At 48.5% G+C, this 13,633-nt stretch overlaps 1 protein-coding gene across 2 annotated transcripts in view; it reads left to right on the top strand.

Moving 5' to 3' along the window:
• Positions 1-13,633, top strand: part of cntln (centlein, centrosomal protein) — a 155,972-nt gene that overhangs the window by 40,662 nt on the left and 101,677 nt on the right. For both annotated transcript variants that reach the window (XM_064926566.1, XM_064926565.1), the window contains exons 11-12: positions 3,847-3,954; positions 11,303-11,424. In XM_064926566.1, the coding sequence (XP_064782638.1) occupies positions 3,847-3,954; positions 11,303-11,424 (230 nt within the window). The remainder of the gene's footprint in view (positions 1-3,846; positions 3,955-11,302; positions 11,425-13,633) is intronic.

Genomic DNA, 13,633 nt, shown 5'->3' with positions numbered 1-13,633 from the left:
CGCCGGCTCTAGGGTTGGGGGGGGTGTGAGCACGCCGGCTCTAGGGATTGTGGGGCTGTGGGTTGGGGATGTGAGCACGCAGGCTCTAGGGTTGGGGGTGTGAGCACGCTGGCTCTAGGGATGGGGGTGGGGCTGTCTAGGGTTGGGGATGTGAGCATGCGCTCTAGGGATGGGGGTGTGAGCTCTCTAGGGTTGGGGATGTGTGGGTTGGGGGTGTAAGCACGCTGGCTCTAGGGATGGGGATGTGAGCACGCTGGCTCTAGGGTTGGGGGTGTGAGCTGGCTCTAGGGATGGGGGTGTGAGCACGCTGGCTCTAGGGTTGGGGGTGTGAGCACTCTAGGGATGGGGGTGTGAGCACGCTGGCTCTAGGGTTGGGGATGTGAGCACGCAGGCTCTAGGGTTGGGGGTGTGAGCACGCTGGCTCTAGGGTTGGGGATGTGAGCACGCAGGCTCTAGGGTTGGGGGTGTGAGCACGCTGGCTCTAGGGATGGGGATGTGAGCACGCTGGCTCTAGGGTTGGGGGTGTGAGCACGCTGGCTCTAGGGATGGGGGTGTGAGCACGCTGGCTCTAGGTTTGGGGATGTGAGCACGCAGGCTCTAGGGTTGGGGTGTGAGCACGCTGGCTCTAGGGATGGGGGTGTGAGCACGCTGGCTCTAGGGATGGGGATGTGAGCATGCTGGCTCTAGGGTTGGGGGTGTGAGCACGCTGGCTCTAGGGTGGGGATGGGGGCTGTCTAGGGTTGGGGGTGTGAGCACTGGCTCTAGGGATGGGGATGTGAGCTCTAGGGATGGGGGATGGGGGTGTGTGTGAGCACGAGGGTTGGAAGCTTTCCGGGAAAATTTCCATGGGAAGTTAAGTTTGGGAATTTTGCATAAATTCATCAAAAAAGTTAGCTTATAACAGTGAAAAAAAAATTGTGGGATACACAAGGCAATTCTAGGTCTCGTGACATATTTTGGTTAAACTATCCCCAATTCAATGGAGTTGTAACCCTCTGCATGCACAGTGCACTCTTCCATCACATGTACAGCTGATTCTCAAGATCTTGCACACTAATGAGATGCTATTGAGCCCACACTACTACACTGTCTGAGCCAAGGACGACATGCTTTCTGGTGAGTTTTGATTACCATACTGGGTGGGGTGAATATATTTATATGACATACATTACTTTTTTGTAAATTAGTAAATAGTTGTTTACAGCAAAGTTTGTTTAAATCAGTTCTAACTTGTTAACAATTTCTGCTGGTTAGTTTTTGCTACCATGTGGGTTTTAGCTTGCTTGAGCCTGCTAACTGAGGAGTGTTAATTCACCTGTTCCCATACATGTTTCATTTTAAAACATTTATCTTACAAAGGAGTTGTTTAATCTTACTGCTTAACTATTTTTTCTTCTTCTAATCTTTACAGGAAAATGCCACGGGGACTATCTTATGTGTGGAGATATTTCACTGCAGCTAATGTAGAAGTAAAAGCTGTGTACATTTGCAAATACTGAGCCAAATCATATGTGAAGAATGCAACAAAGATGCATAACCATCTGGCCAAGTGCATAAAGTTCCCTCAGTGCTCACAACAAGCAACCTCTGACAAAAGTCCCTCTACTTCTATTCAAGGTGGAAATGATGAATCAGACACCTTATCGATAGCAACAGCTCATGGTCCTCCTGAAATCAGAAGTGTTTTTGACTCAATGGAGGAACGTAGTCAGAGAAATGCTGATGAATGTCTTACTCAAGCTGTGTATGCAACTGCTTCTCCACTGATGCTCACAGGCAATGTGTATTGGAAGAGATTTCTGAATGTTCTTCGCCCAGCATACACCCCTCCAACCAGACATGCTTTATCTACTCATTTGCTGGATGCAGAGTTCAACAGAGTTCAAGTGAAGGTCGAGCAAATCATAGAGAAAGCGGACTGATTTGCAATCGTCTAAGGATTGGGGTGTGAGCATGCGGGTCTGGCCAGATGAGATGTAGTCATTGTTTGTAGGTGTCTGTAAGTTGTTGTTAGTATAAGTTTGTTTTTGGAGTGTACATTTAAAAAAAAAAATGAATTGAAAATCATTGACACCCAGGAGGAAAGTATTTGTCACAGCAGTACACACTGAGTGTACTTAACATTAAGAACACCTGCTCTTTCCATGACATAGACTGACCAGGTGGATCCAGGTGAAAGATATGATCCCTTATTTGTCCCTCACTTGTTAAATCCACTTCAATCAGTGTAGATGAAGGGGAGGAGACCGGTTAAAGAAGGCTTTTTAAGCCTTGAGACATTTGAGACATGGATTGTGTATGTGTGCCATTCAGTGAGTGAATGGGCGATATTATATTTAAGCACCTTTGAACGGGGTATGATTGTAGGTGCCAGGCACACCAGTTTGTTTCAAGAATTGCAATGCTGCTGAGTTTTTCACGTTCAACAGTTTCCCTTGTGTATCCAGAATGGTCCACCACACAAAGGACATCCAGCCAACTTGACACAACTTTGGGAAGCATTGGAGTCAACATGGGCCAGCATCCCTGTGGAACAGCTTTGGACACCTTGTAGAATACATGCCCTGACGAATTGTGTCTGTTCTGAGGGCAAAGGGGGTGCAACTCACTATTAGGAAGGTGTTTCTAATGTTTGGTAAACTCAGTGAGGTTCAAATGAGAACCGTTGTAAAGCTTTATAGATCTAGTTTGCACAAGGCCTCTGGTTGCCCTTCAATGTCACTGTCCTTTTGGGTCAGCCGACATGCCATCCCTCCGTCCTCCCTATAAACTCTTGCTACCGCCGAGTCTCCAGACTAAAGAAGCATCGCCGCATTTAGTCACATTGCATATTTTAGCCGCCATCTGTTCCGCTCAACACTCCCACCACAGGGGCTCCTATCCTCATCTTCCTGTTTCCATATTCCAACAGCATATTGTTCCCATAGCTTCTTTATTTATTTTAAAGAAAAGACACACACACACACACACACACACACACACACACACACACACACACACACACACACACACACACACACACACACACACACACAGCAGGACTGGAGAGTGCTTCTTGTTCTCAAGGAGGAGCGAGAGAGCAGCTTTCTTTTTTCTCCCCCCAGCAGTTTCTACCAGCCAGTTGTCCTATCAAGTGTAACCTCGGGGTCCTCATAGAGCAATTAAAGGGGCCCCACTGCCCACCTTTTGGTAATGAAGCCCGGCGCAGCCTGGAATCTATAGCCCTTTAGTGTCCCCTAATGGGACGTCATTACAGTCAAAGAAACAGTGTACATGTAAATGAACATACTCATTAGCCAGTGGAGAGAAACCTTTGGAGCTCCGTGTGGTGCAGTGTGTGGAGGGATGCTTCCTTATTCCTCTGGTACCCTGATTGTTTTTTTGTCTTTTTTTGTCTTGGTTTGTGTGTGTGAGGGGAGAGATGGTATGTGTGTGTGAGGGGAGAGATGGTATGTGTGTGTGAGGGGAGAGATGGTGTGTGTGTGTGTGTGTGTGTGTGTGTGTGTGTGTGTGTGTGTGTGTGTGTGTGTGTGTGTGTGTGTGTGTGTGTGTGTGTGTGTGTGTGTGTGTGTGTGTGTGTGTGTGTGTGTGTGTGTGTGTGTGTGTGTTCGGCAGGTGTGTACTTACTTGCTTGTGTGTGTGTGTGTATCTGTATGTCTTCACATAAGGGAAAAGTGAAATGAACATATATAATGTGTTATTGGTATTCACACAGCCGTTGTGCAGCTGTTAATTGAGCACTAGTTGTCTCTGTAATGTGATGCTAAAGCCTGCTGAAGCGCGTAGCCGAACCCCCTGCCTCTCTCTCTCTCTCTCTCTCTCTGATTGAATGACTACATCCCCCAGAGTGCACCGGTGCAGCTGTCCAGGTCGTTGTCCCCGGCGAGCAGCGTGGAGTCAGGAAGAGGAGTGGAAAAGAGGATTCATGACCTGGAGGAGCTGCTCAGACTGAAGGTACAAACCTCACTGACCTCTACACTACACACTCTCTCTTTGTCTCTCTCTGTCTCTCTCTGTCTCTTGCTCTCTCTCTCTCTCACTCACAATTCAATTCATTTGACTTTATTGACATGGCAAGTTCAAGTATACATATATATAAAAATAAATAAGTAAATATAAATAAATGGTGTGACCAACAGCAATAATAATAGTAGTAGTGGACATGGGATTACCATTAACATCAACTACAACAGTGTCAACATCACTGAGTAGACACATGACATGGTATGAAAGAAAGACAAAACAAGATGGGAAATATTATCGACAGTCTCTCTCTGTCTCTATGTCTGTTTCTCTTTCTGTGTCATTTTCTCTCTCTTTTGAATTCCCTCCTTCCTGTCTCTTTAGTCTTAATTCTTTCTATTCTCTATTTTTTTCCCCTGTTCTCTCCCCATTTCCTCTCTCTCTACTCCCTTGTCTCTCCTCTCTCTCCCTCCTCCTAATGCTTTCCAGCACATTGAGTAGTGTGGGTCCAGGTGAGAGGTACCTGTGTTCTGTTTCCTGTGTGTATTGATATGACCTCATTGTCATCATCAGCCCCATTCAGAGACAGACAGGCCGTCATGTGTGAATGTCACTGCTCTGCCGCCAGCCATGACACGCTACTACTGAGAGCTAACGCACCGATAGGACGAGGGAGCGCTGTCACGCATCTGCCTGCGTGGGTCCCTTGCCTCCCATCTCCCATCTCCCCTCAGAGGCCCAGCCAGCCCCCTGGTTCCCCCCTCTCATCAGTGCCTTCTCCTGATGGCTCAATTATGACCGTCTGTAATCACCACTCAGAGAGGTAGTAATGGCTCTGAAAAGGAGATGAAGATGTCACTGGCTGGCTGGCTGCAGCAGAGTGACTGACTCCCACATGTATGTTCAGACTGACTGCCTCCAGCTTTCAACCACACGTCAGTGCCTGGGTATTGTGTGTCAGACTTGTCTCAACCTGTGACATTCTCAGTCTCGACTCTTAAAAATGATGACCGTCTTTGGTTTTGTAACAACAGAGTATGGCTTTATAGTATTTCAAGACCAGCCGGTGGGTACAGTATCTGTGCAATATGATTGCTGTGTGTTGGAGAGGCCAGCAGGGTGAATTGCTCCTGATAAGGGGTGAGTGGAGGGGATAGCAGACTCTCTCTCTGTCTCTCCCTGTGGTCCAGCGTCGGGGAAGGCTGATGGTCTCTAAGGGGCTCAATTGCACCGCTGTTACCGACTGCTTCCTCTCTGACCTTTCCTAACGGTGTGCCACACACTCACACACATACACTGATACATACACACACTGACACACACACACACACACACACACACTGATACACACGACCGCTGAGCGTCTGTGTGGGCAATGAAGCAGCAGGAGAAGAGAGGATGCGGCAGGACTTGGACTCTCCCCATAAACCAATCAGCTCCATCGCTCTTTTAACCTTCACACTCTCCTCTGTTCTGCGGTCTCTCTCTCTCTGTCTCTCTCGCTCTGTCTCTCTCTGTCTCTGTCTCTGTCTGTCTGTCTCTGTCTGTCTCTCTCTTTCTCTTCTCTCGCTCTGTCTCTCTCTGTCTGTCTGTCTGTCTGTCTGTCTGTCTGTCTGTCTGTCTCTCTCTCTCTCTCTCTCTCTCTCTCTCTGTCTCTGTCTCTCTGTCTCTCTGTCTCTCTCTGTCTCTGTCTCTCTGTCTCTCTGTCTCTGTCTCTCTCTCTGTCTCTCTCTCTGTCTCTCTCTCTCTCTCTGCTCTCTCCTTTTTATTTCTCTCTTGTGCTATTATTATTTCTCCTGTCTTCTTATTTCTCTCTGTCGTCTCTGTTTTTTTTATTTCTCTCTTGGCTCTTTCTCTTCTTCCTTGTCTTTCTTTTGGCTTTCCTTCTTCCTTGTCTCTCTCAACTTTTCAATTTCAATTCTAATTCAATTTGCTTTATTGGCATGACGTAACAATGTACATATTGCCAAAGCTTACTTTGGAGATTTACAATATTAAAATAATAAGAATCAAAATGATCAACTTGTCAACAGTAACAACAATAACCAAGGGTCAAAATAACCATACATTGAACAATAACAATAAGTATACAGTAGAGGACATGTGCAGGTTGATTGGTCTGTCAGACACTGTCCCTCAACTTATGTCAGGCAGCAATGTAGTCTGCTGCCAACCCACAGCTCTCTGCGTCCTCCCCCAACAGGATGGGCAGAGAGGTCTTTGAAACCTTGAAAAAGGTGTTCAAATTTGGGGGAAATAAAAGTCTCTAATTGTTTTATATTTTTAACATTTTGTCAGGAAATGCAGCACCTGTTCTACTAACACACTGAAGCCTCAGTCCCCTCATCCAGTTGGTCCTGGGGCTGAGGCTTCAGTGTGTTAGTAGAACAGGTTAGTGAACTCAGCCCCAGGACCAGCTAGAGGAGGGGGCTGAGGCTTCAGTGTGTTAGTAGAACAGGTTAGTGAACTCAGCCCCAGGACCAGCTGGAGGAGGGGACTGAGGCTTCAGTGTGTTAGTAGAACAGGTTAGTGAACTCAGCCCCAGGACCAGCTGGAGGAGGGGACTGAGGCTTCAGTGTGTTAGTAGAACAGGTTAGTGAACTCAGCCCCAGGACCAGCTGGAGGAGGGACTGAGGCTTCAGTGTGTTAGTAGAACAGGTTAGTGAACTCAGCCCCAGGACCAGCTGGAGGAGGGGCTGAGGCTTCAGTGTGTTAGTAGAACAGGTTAGTGAACTCAGCCCCAGGACCAGCTGGAGGAGGGGACTGAGGCTTCAGTGTGTTAGTAGAACAGGTTAGTGAACTCAGCCCCAGGACCAGCTGGAGGAGGGGACTGAGGCTTCAGTGTGTTAGTAGAACAGGTTAGTGAACTCAGCCCCAGCACCAGCTAGAGGAGGGGGCTGAGGCTTCAGTGTGTTAGTAGAACAGGTTAGTGAACTCAGCCCCAGGACCAGCTGGAGGAGGGGGCTGAGGCTTCAGTGTGTTAGTAGAACAGGTTAGTGAACTCAGCCCCAGGACCAGCTGGAGGAGGGGACTGAGGCTTCAATGTGTTAGTAGAACAGGTGAGTGAACTCAGCCCCAGGACCAGCTGGATGAGGGGACTTTTTTCTTTGCTCAGCTCTTGGCATTGCAAGGCTTGGTAATGACATGAGAGGGGGTTTCCAAAGCTTCCTCTGGACATGTAGGAGAATCTTACAGAACTCTGCATGCAGGGTTTCAATGGGGTGTTTATGCCATTTGGTGAAATCTTGTTTTGGCATGAAGTGCAATTGGTTCATTGATACATTCAATTAGTTTTAGCCAAATTTTAATAGGTATTTCAATTTGAATTTGTTTTTTAATGGTGTAGAATGGCCTGCATGCTTTCTCTCTCAGTTCATTCACTGCCTCATTAAGGTGTCCAGTTGAGCTTATTTTTAAACCTAAGTAATTGTAGTGTGTGCAGTACTCTATATATTTTGTACCTATTGAGAACTAGTGTGTTAGTAGAACCCCACAGGTTTCAGTGAAGAACTCAGCTAATATTGAGAACTAATTCCCTGAGATCTGGATCTTCTCTGGAAAATCCTCTTTCTCTCTCTCTCTGTCTCTCTCTTTCTCAGCTCTTGGCATTGCTCTCTCTGTCTCTCTGTCTGTCTCCCAGAACTCTGCTCTCTCTTTCAATGGGGTGTCTATGCCATTTGTCTCTGTCTCTCTGTGCTCTGTCTCTTCCCTACTCTCAATTGTCTTTCTGTCTTCTGTCTTCTCCCTCTCTCTCTTCTCTGTCTGTGTCTCTCTCCTCTCTCTCTCTCTCTCTCTCTCTCTCTGTCTCTGTCTCTCTCTCTCTGTCTCTCTCTCTCTATGTCTCTCTCTCTCCCTCTCTCTCTCTCTCTCTCTCTCTCTCTCTCTCGATGTCTCTGTCTGTCTCTGTCTCTCTCTGTCTCTCTCTCTCTATGTCTCTCTCTCTCTCTCTCTCTCTCTCTCTCTCTATGTCTCTCTCTCTCCCTCTCTGTCTCTCTCTCTCTCTCTCTCTCTCTCTCTGTCTCTGTCTGTCTCTGTCTCTCTCTGTCTCTTAATTTGTCTCTCTCTCTCTCTCTTCCCCCATCCACTAGAGATATATGGAGGTCATGTCTCTTTACTCAGCCAGGGATATTAGCAGTTATTTTGGTGTCAGGTCTAAAGTGTCCCTATTACATCACATACTAGACAGACACTCAGCCTGATGCTAATGGCTCATGATACGCATGGCTGTGTTATTTAATGGTGCCATTTACATGTCTGTAGTGCGGACTGAGGGGCGTTTAACAGAGTTGTGTGTGTGTTTTTGGTTTTACTGTCATTTCGCCGGTCCCCACAAGGAAAAAGGCTGGTTTAGTCTTTGGGGTTAGGTTTAGGGTTACAGTTAGGGTTAGGAGTTAGGTTTAGGAATAGGGGTTAGGTTTAGTCTTAGGGGTTAGGTTTAGGGTTACAGTTAGGGTTAGGAGTTAGGTTTAGGAATAGGGGTTAGGTTTAGTCTTAGGGGTTAGGTTTAGGGTTACAGTTAGGGTTCGGAGTTAGGTTTAGTCTTAGGGGTTAGGTTTAGTCTTAGGGGTTAGGTTTAGGGTTACAGTTAGGGTTAGGAGTTAGGTTTAGGAATAGGGGTTAGGTTTAGTCTTAGGGGTTAGGTTTAGGGTTACAGTTAGGGTTAGGAGTTAGGTTTAGGAATAGGGGTTAGGTTTAGTCTTAGGGGTTAGGTTTAGGGTTACGGTTAGGAGTTAGGTTTAGGAATAGGGGTTAGGTTTAGTCTTAGGGGTTAGGTTTAGGGTTACAGTTAGGGTTAGGAGTTAGGTTTAGGAATAGGGGTTAGGTTTAGTCTTAGGGGTTAGGTTTAGGGTTACAGTTAGGGTTAGGAGTTAGGTTTAGGAATAGAGGTTAGGTTTAGTCTTAGGGGTTAGGTTTAGGGTTACAGTTAGGGTTAGGAGTTAGGTTTAGGAATAGGGGTTAGGTTTAGTCTTAGGGGTTAGGTTTAGGGTTACAGTTAGGGTTAGGAGTTAGGTTTAGGAATAGGGGTTAGGTTTAGTCTTAGGGGTTAGGTTTAGGGTTACAGTTAGGGATCGGAGTTAGGTTTAGTCTTAGGGGTTAGGTTTAGTCTTAGTGGTTAGGTTTAGGGTTACAGTTAGGGTTAGGTTTAGGAATAGGGGTTAGGTTTAGGGTTAGGGTTAGGGTTTAGGGTTACAGTTAGGGTTAGGGTTAGGAGTAGGTTTAGGAATAGGGGTTAGGTTTAGGGTTACAGTTAGGGTTAGGAGTTAGGTTTAGGAATAGGGGTTAGGTTTAGGGTTACAGTTAGGGTTAGGAGTTAGGTTTAGGAATAGGGGTTAGGTTTAGGTTTAGGTAAAATAGGATTTTGAATGGGAATCAATTGTTTGGTCCCCACAAAGATAGTAAAACAAACGTGCGCCCAGTGGATGTCACTGACCCCATTATATTGGGAACACAATTTATACTGTGTACCCAGTGCGATGTAATCAGTTAAATGCTGAATTGGACAGAACAGTACAAACGTGCCACTTCCAAGACAAGTAAACAACAGCACGGTCTCTCTCTGAGGTCTGAGAGACACCAAATTATTTTCCAGCTTGAGAACATACATGCTGGATGATTAGGGTCTGGGACCAGTGTACCCAGAGCAGGCTGTGTGTTGTGTTGTGGAGTATTGATTGCTGGTGGTGGGGTTGAAGTGTGATCTGTGATGACCAGGGTTGGGGCCGGGGCCCAGTGGGAGCTCTAAGGGGCCTGGGAAGCAATGATGTGGCTAATGCCCTGCCACTCCGACCAGAGCCCCTCTGCAATCAATCAGTCAGGACTCTCTCTCTCTCTGTGTGTGTGTGTGTGTCTGGTTCTCTCTCTCCTTTCATTAGAGGCAGAAACCCAGGCTGCGTTTGTTTGGGGGCTTTGTGTTGTAAAAGCAGCCCATGTAACGGATGTCCTCTGTGAATATCTCTCACCAGTACACAAAAATCCATACTTGTCACATCGGTGGAGTGTGAGAGAAAGTGTGTGTGTGTGTGTGTGTCTGTCTCTGAGTGTGTGTGTCTGTCTCTGAGTGTGTGTGTCTGTCTCTGAGTGTGTGTGTGTGTGTGTGTGTGTGTGTGTGTGTGTGTGTGTGTGTGTGTGTGTGTGTGTGTGTGTGTGTGTGTGTGTGTGTGTGTGTGTGTGTGTGTGTGCGTCCATGTGTGTGCTGCCGCTCCCGCTCCTCTCTGTTCTCTTTGTCCTTGTTAATAATAACAGGGTTCAGAGCTCACATTTCCCTCTCTGCAGGGCAGCCGTGTCATATCAGCAGTAAACAAGCTCTTCCCTTCAAAAGGCGCTCGACGAGAAGTCTCCCCAGCCCTGCCTGGCCACTCAAGCAGAAACCTGCTCTGCTCCCTTTCTCTTTCTCTCTCTCTCTTATTCTTTCTCTCTTTCTGTCTCGCTCATCTTTCCTCCTCTTCCCCCTCCCGAGCCCGAGCCTGCCTGTTTTAAAGTGTTTTCTTCTTCCACTCTGTTAAGGTCAGAATAGCAGAGGCGTTCCTGTCAGGAACATCTAGATGTTCTCCTCCTTCTCTCCCCTGAAAGTCCCACGTTGTAATCTTTTCTTTTTTTAAATTGTCAGTCATTGCCGCCCCAATTGGGTGGTGACCCCAGTCAATGACCAGTACCCCGCTGAGGGGAGAGGGGGTGGAGGAGGGGGGGGGGCAGTGTGAAGAAGGTTCAAAGTGCCCTCTCTCCCGGTTGACTTGACCATATTAATGCTGTATCTGTAACGAACCTCGGATGCTGGAGGAACACTTGTCAGAGAGAAGGAGAGGAACTGCAATGTCAGAGAGAGGTGATGCTTCCTCAGTAATGGAGCACATATTTGTTATAGCTACATGTTACAGTAACAAGAGTTATATCTGACCTGGGGGGTGTACAGCAGTGGAGGCTGGCGGGAGAAGCTATAGGAGGACTCATTGTAATGGCTGGAAAGGAATGAAGGGGCCAGAGTCGAACAATGTTTCCATGTGTTTGATATCGTTCCATTTATTCCATACCAGCCATTACAATGATCCCATCCTCCTATAGCTCCTCCCGCCAGCCTCCACTGGTGTACAGTTCCGTACTAGACTGACACTGTCAGTAATTAAATTATTTACACTGTTTCTATGTCCATTTTCTATCTTTTGGAAATACACTGCTCTCAATGTAAGATTTAAGTAATTCTATCATTTCAGATAGATTTGTCATCACACCCAACCCCCGACCGGTTTCACATTTCAGTGACATCATTTGATTTCCCTGTGCAGTGCATGTGTGAAGTGGCCACATTGTGTAACGTAACCTCCTGTATGTCTCTGGCCGGCAGATGGACGAGAACGAGGAGCTGCGGAGGGCCCATGAGAAACGCCACGAGCGCCTGCGTCTCGTCCAGACCAACTACCGGACGGTCAAAGACCAGCTCCGAGAGGTGGAGGACGCACAGGGCCTGTGAGTACACTACTAGAAGTAGATTTCAATATTCTACTCTACTAGAATTCTATTTCTATGGTACCACTTCCACCCAGCGGCAGACCAACGTTCTGGTATAGAGTGGCAGGTGACACCTCCACCCAGCGGCAGACTGACGTTCTGGTATAGAGTGGCAGGTGATTCACTTCCACCCAGCGGCAGACTGACGTTCTGGTATAGAGTGGCAGGTGACACCTCCACCCAGCGGCAGACTGACGTTCTGGTATAGAGTGGCAGGTGATTCACTTCCACCCAGCGACAGACTGACGTTCTGGTGTAGAGTGGCAGGTGACACACTTCCACCCAGCAGCAGACTGACGTTCTGGTGTAGAGTGGCAGGTGACACACTTCCACCCAGCAGCAGACTGACGTTCTGGTATAGAGTGGCAGGTGATTCACTTCCACCCAGAGGCAGACCGACGTTCTGGTATAGAGTGGCAGGTGACACCTCCATCCAGCCTCAGACCGACGTTCTGGTATAGAGTGGCAGGTGACACACTTCCACACAGTGGAAGACCGACGTTCTGGTGTAGAGTGGCAGGTGACACACTTCTACCCAGAGGCAGACCAACGTTCTGGTATAGAGTGGCAGGTGACACCTCCACCCAGCCGCAGACCGACGTTCTGGTATAGAGTGGCAGGTGACACCTCCATCCAGCCGCAGACCGACATTCTGGTATAGAGTGGCAGGTGACACACTTCTACCCAGAGGCAGACCGACGTTCTGGTCTAGAGTGGCAGGTGACACTTCCCACCCAGCGGCAGACCGACGTTCTGGTATAGAGTGGCATGTGACACACTTCTACCCAGAGGCAGACTGACGTTCTGGTATAGAGTGGCAGGTGACACACTTCTACCCAGAGGCAGACCGACGTTCTGGTATAGAGTGGCAGGTGACACACTTCCACCCAGCCGCAGACCGACGTTCTGGTATAGAGTGGCAGGTGACACTTCCCACCCAGCGGCAGACCGACGTTCTGGTATAGAGTGGCAGGTGACACCTCCACCCAGCGGCAGACTGACGTTCTGGTATAGAGTGGCAGGTGACACCTCCACCCAGAGGCAGACCGACGTTCTGGTATTGAGTGGCAGGTGACACCTCCACCCAGAGGCAGACCGACGTTCTGGTATAGAGTGGCAGGTGACACACTTCCACCCAGCGTCAGACCGACGTTCTGGTATAGAGTGGCAGGTGACACACTTCTACCCTGAGGCAGACCGACGTTTTGGTGTAGGGTGGCACGTGACACACTTCTACCCAGAGGCAGACCGACATTCTGGTATAGAGTGGCAGGTGACACACTTCCACCCAGCGTCAGACCGACGTTCTGGTATAGAGTGGCAGGTGACACTTCCACCCAGCGGCAGACTGATGTTTTGGTATTGAGTGGCAGGTGACACACTTCCACCCAGCGGCAGACCGATGTTCTGGTATAGAGTGGCAGGTGACACACTTCCACCCAGAGGCAGACTGACGTTCTGGTATAGAGTGGCAGGTGACACTTCCACCCAGCGGCAGACCGACGTTCTGGTATAGAGTGGCAGGTGACACTTCCACCCAGCGGCAGACCGACGTTCTGGTATAGAGTGGCAGGTGACACACTTCCACCCAGAGGCAGACTGACGTTCTGGTATAGAGTGGCAGGTGACACTTCCACCCAGCGGCAGACCGACGTTCTGGTATAGAGTGGCAGGTGACACTTCCACCCAGCAGCAGACTGACGTTCTGGTATAGAGTGGCAGGTGACACACTTCCACCCAGCGGTAGACCGACGTTCTGGTATAGAGTGGCAGGTGACACACTTCCACCCAGCGGCAGACCGACGTTCTGGTATAGAGTGGCAGGTGACACACTTCTACCCTGAGGCAGACCGACGTTCTGGTGTAGGGTGGCACGTGACACACTTCTACCCAGAGGCAGACCGACATTCTGGTATAGAGTGGCAGGTGACACACTTCCACCCAGAGACAGACTGATGTTCTGGTATTGAGTGGCAGGTGACACACTTCCACCCAGCGGCAGACCGACGTTCTGGTATAGAGTGGCAGGTGACACACTTCTACCCTGAGGCAGACCGACGTTCTGGTGTAGGGTGGCACGTGACACACTTCTACCCAGAGGCAGACCGACATTCTGGTATAGAGTGGCAGGTGACACTTCCACCCAGCAGCAGACTGACGTTCTGGT

Source organism: Oncorhynchus masou, chromosome 20 (assembly GCF_036934945.1).
Source record: "Oncorhynchus masou masou isolate Uvic2021 chromosome 20, UVic_Omas_1.1, whole genome shotgun sequence".
Classification (NCBI taxonomy): Eukaryota; Metazoa; Chordata; class Actinopteri; order Salmoniformes; family Salmonidae; genus Oncorhynchus; species Oncorhynchus masou.
Note: the sequence above shows the minus strand (reverse complement) of the source record. Positions and strands in the feature narration are given on the sequence as shown.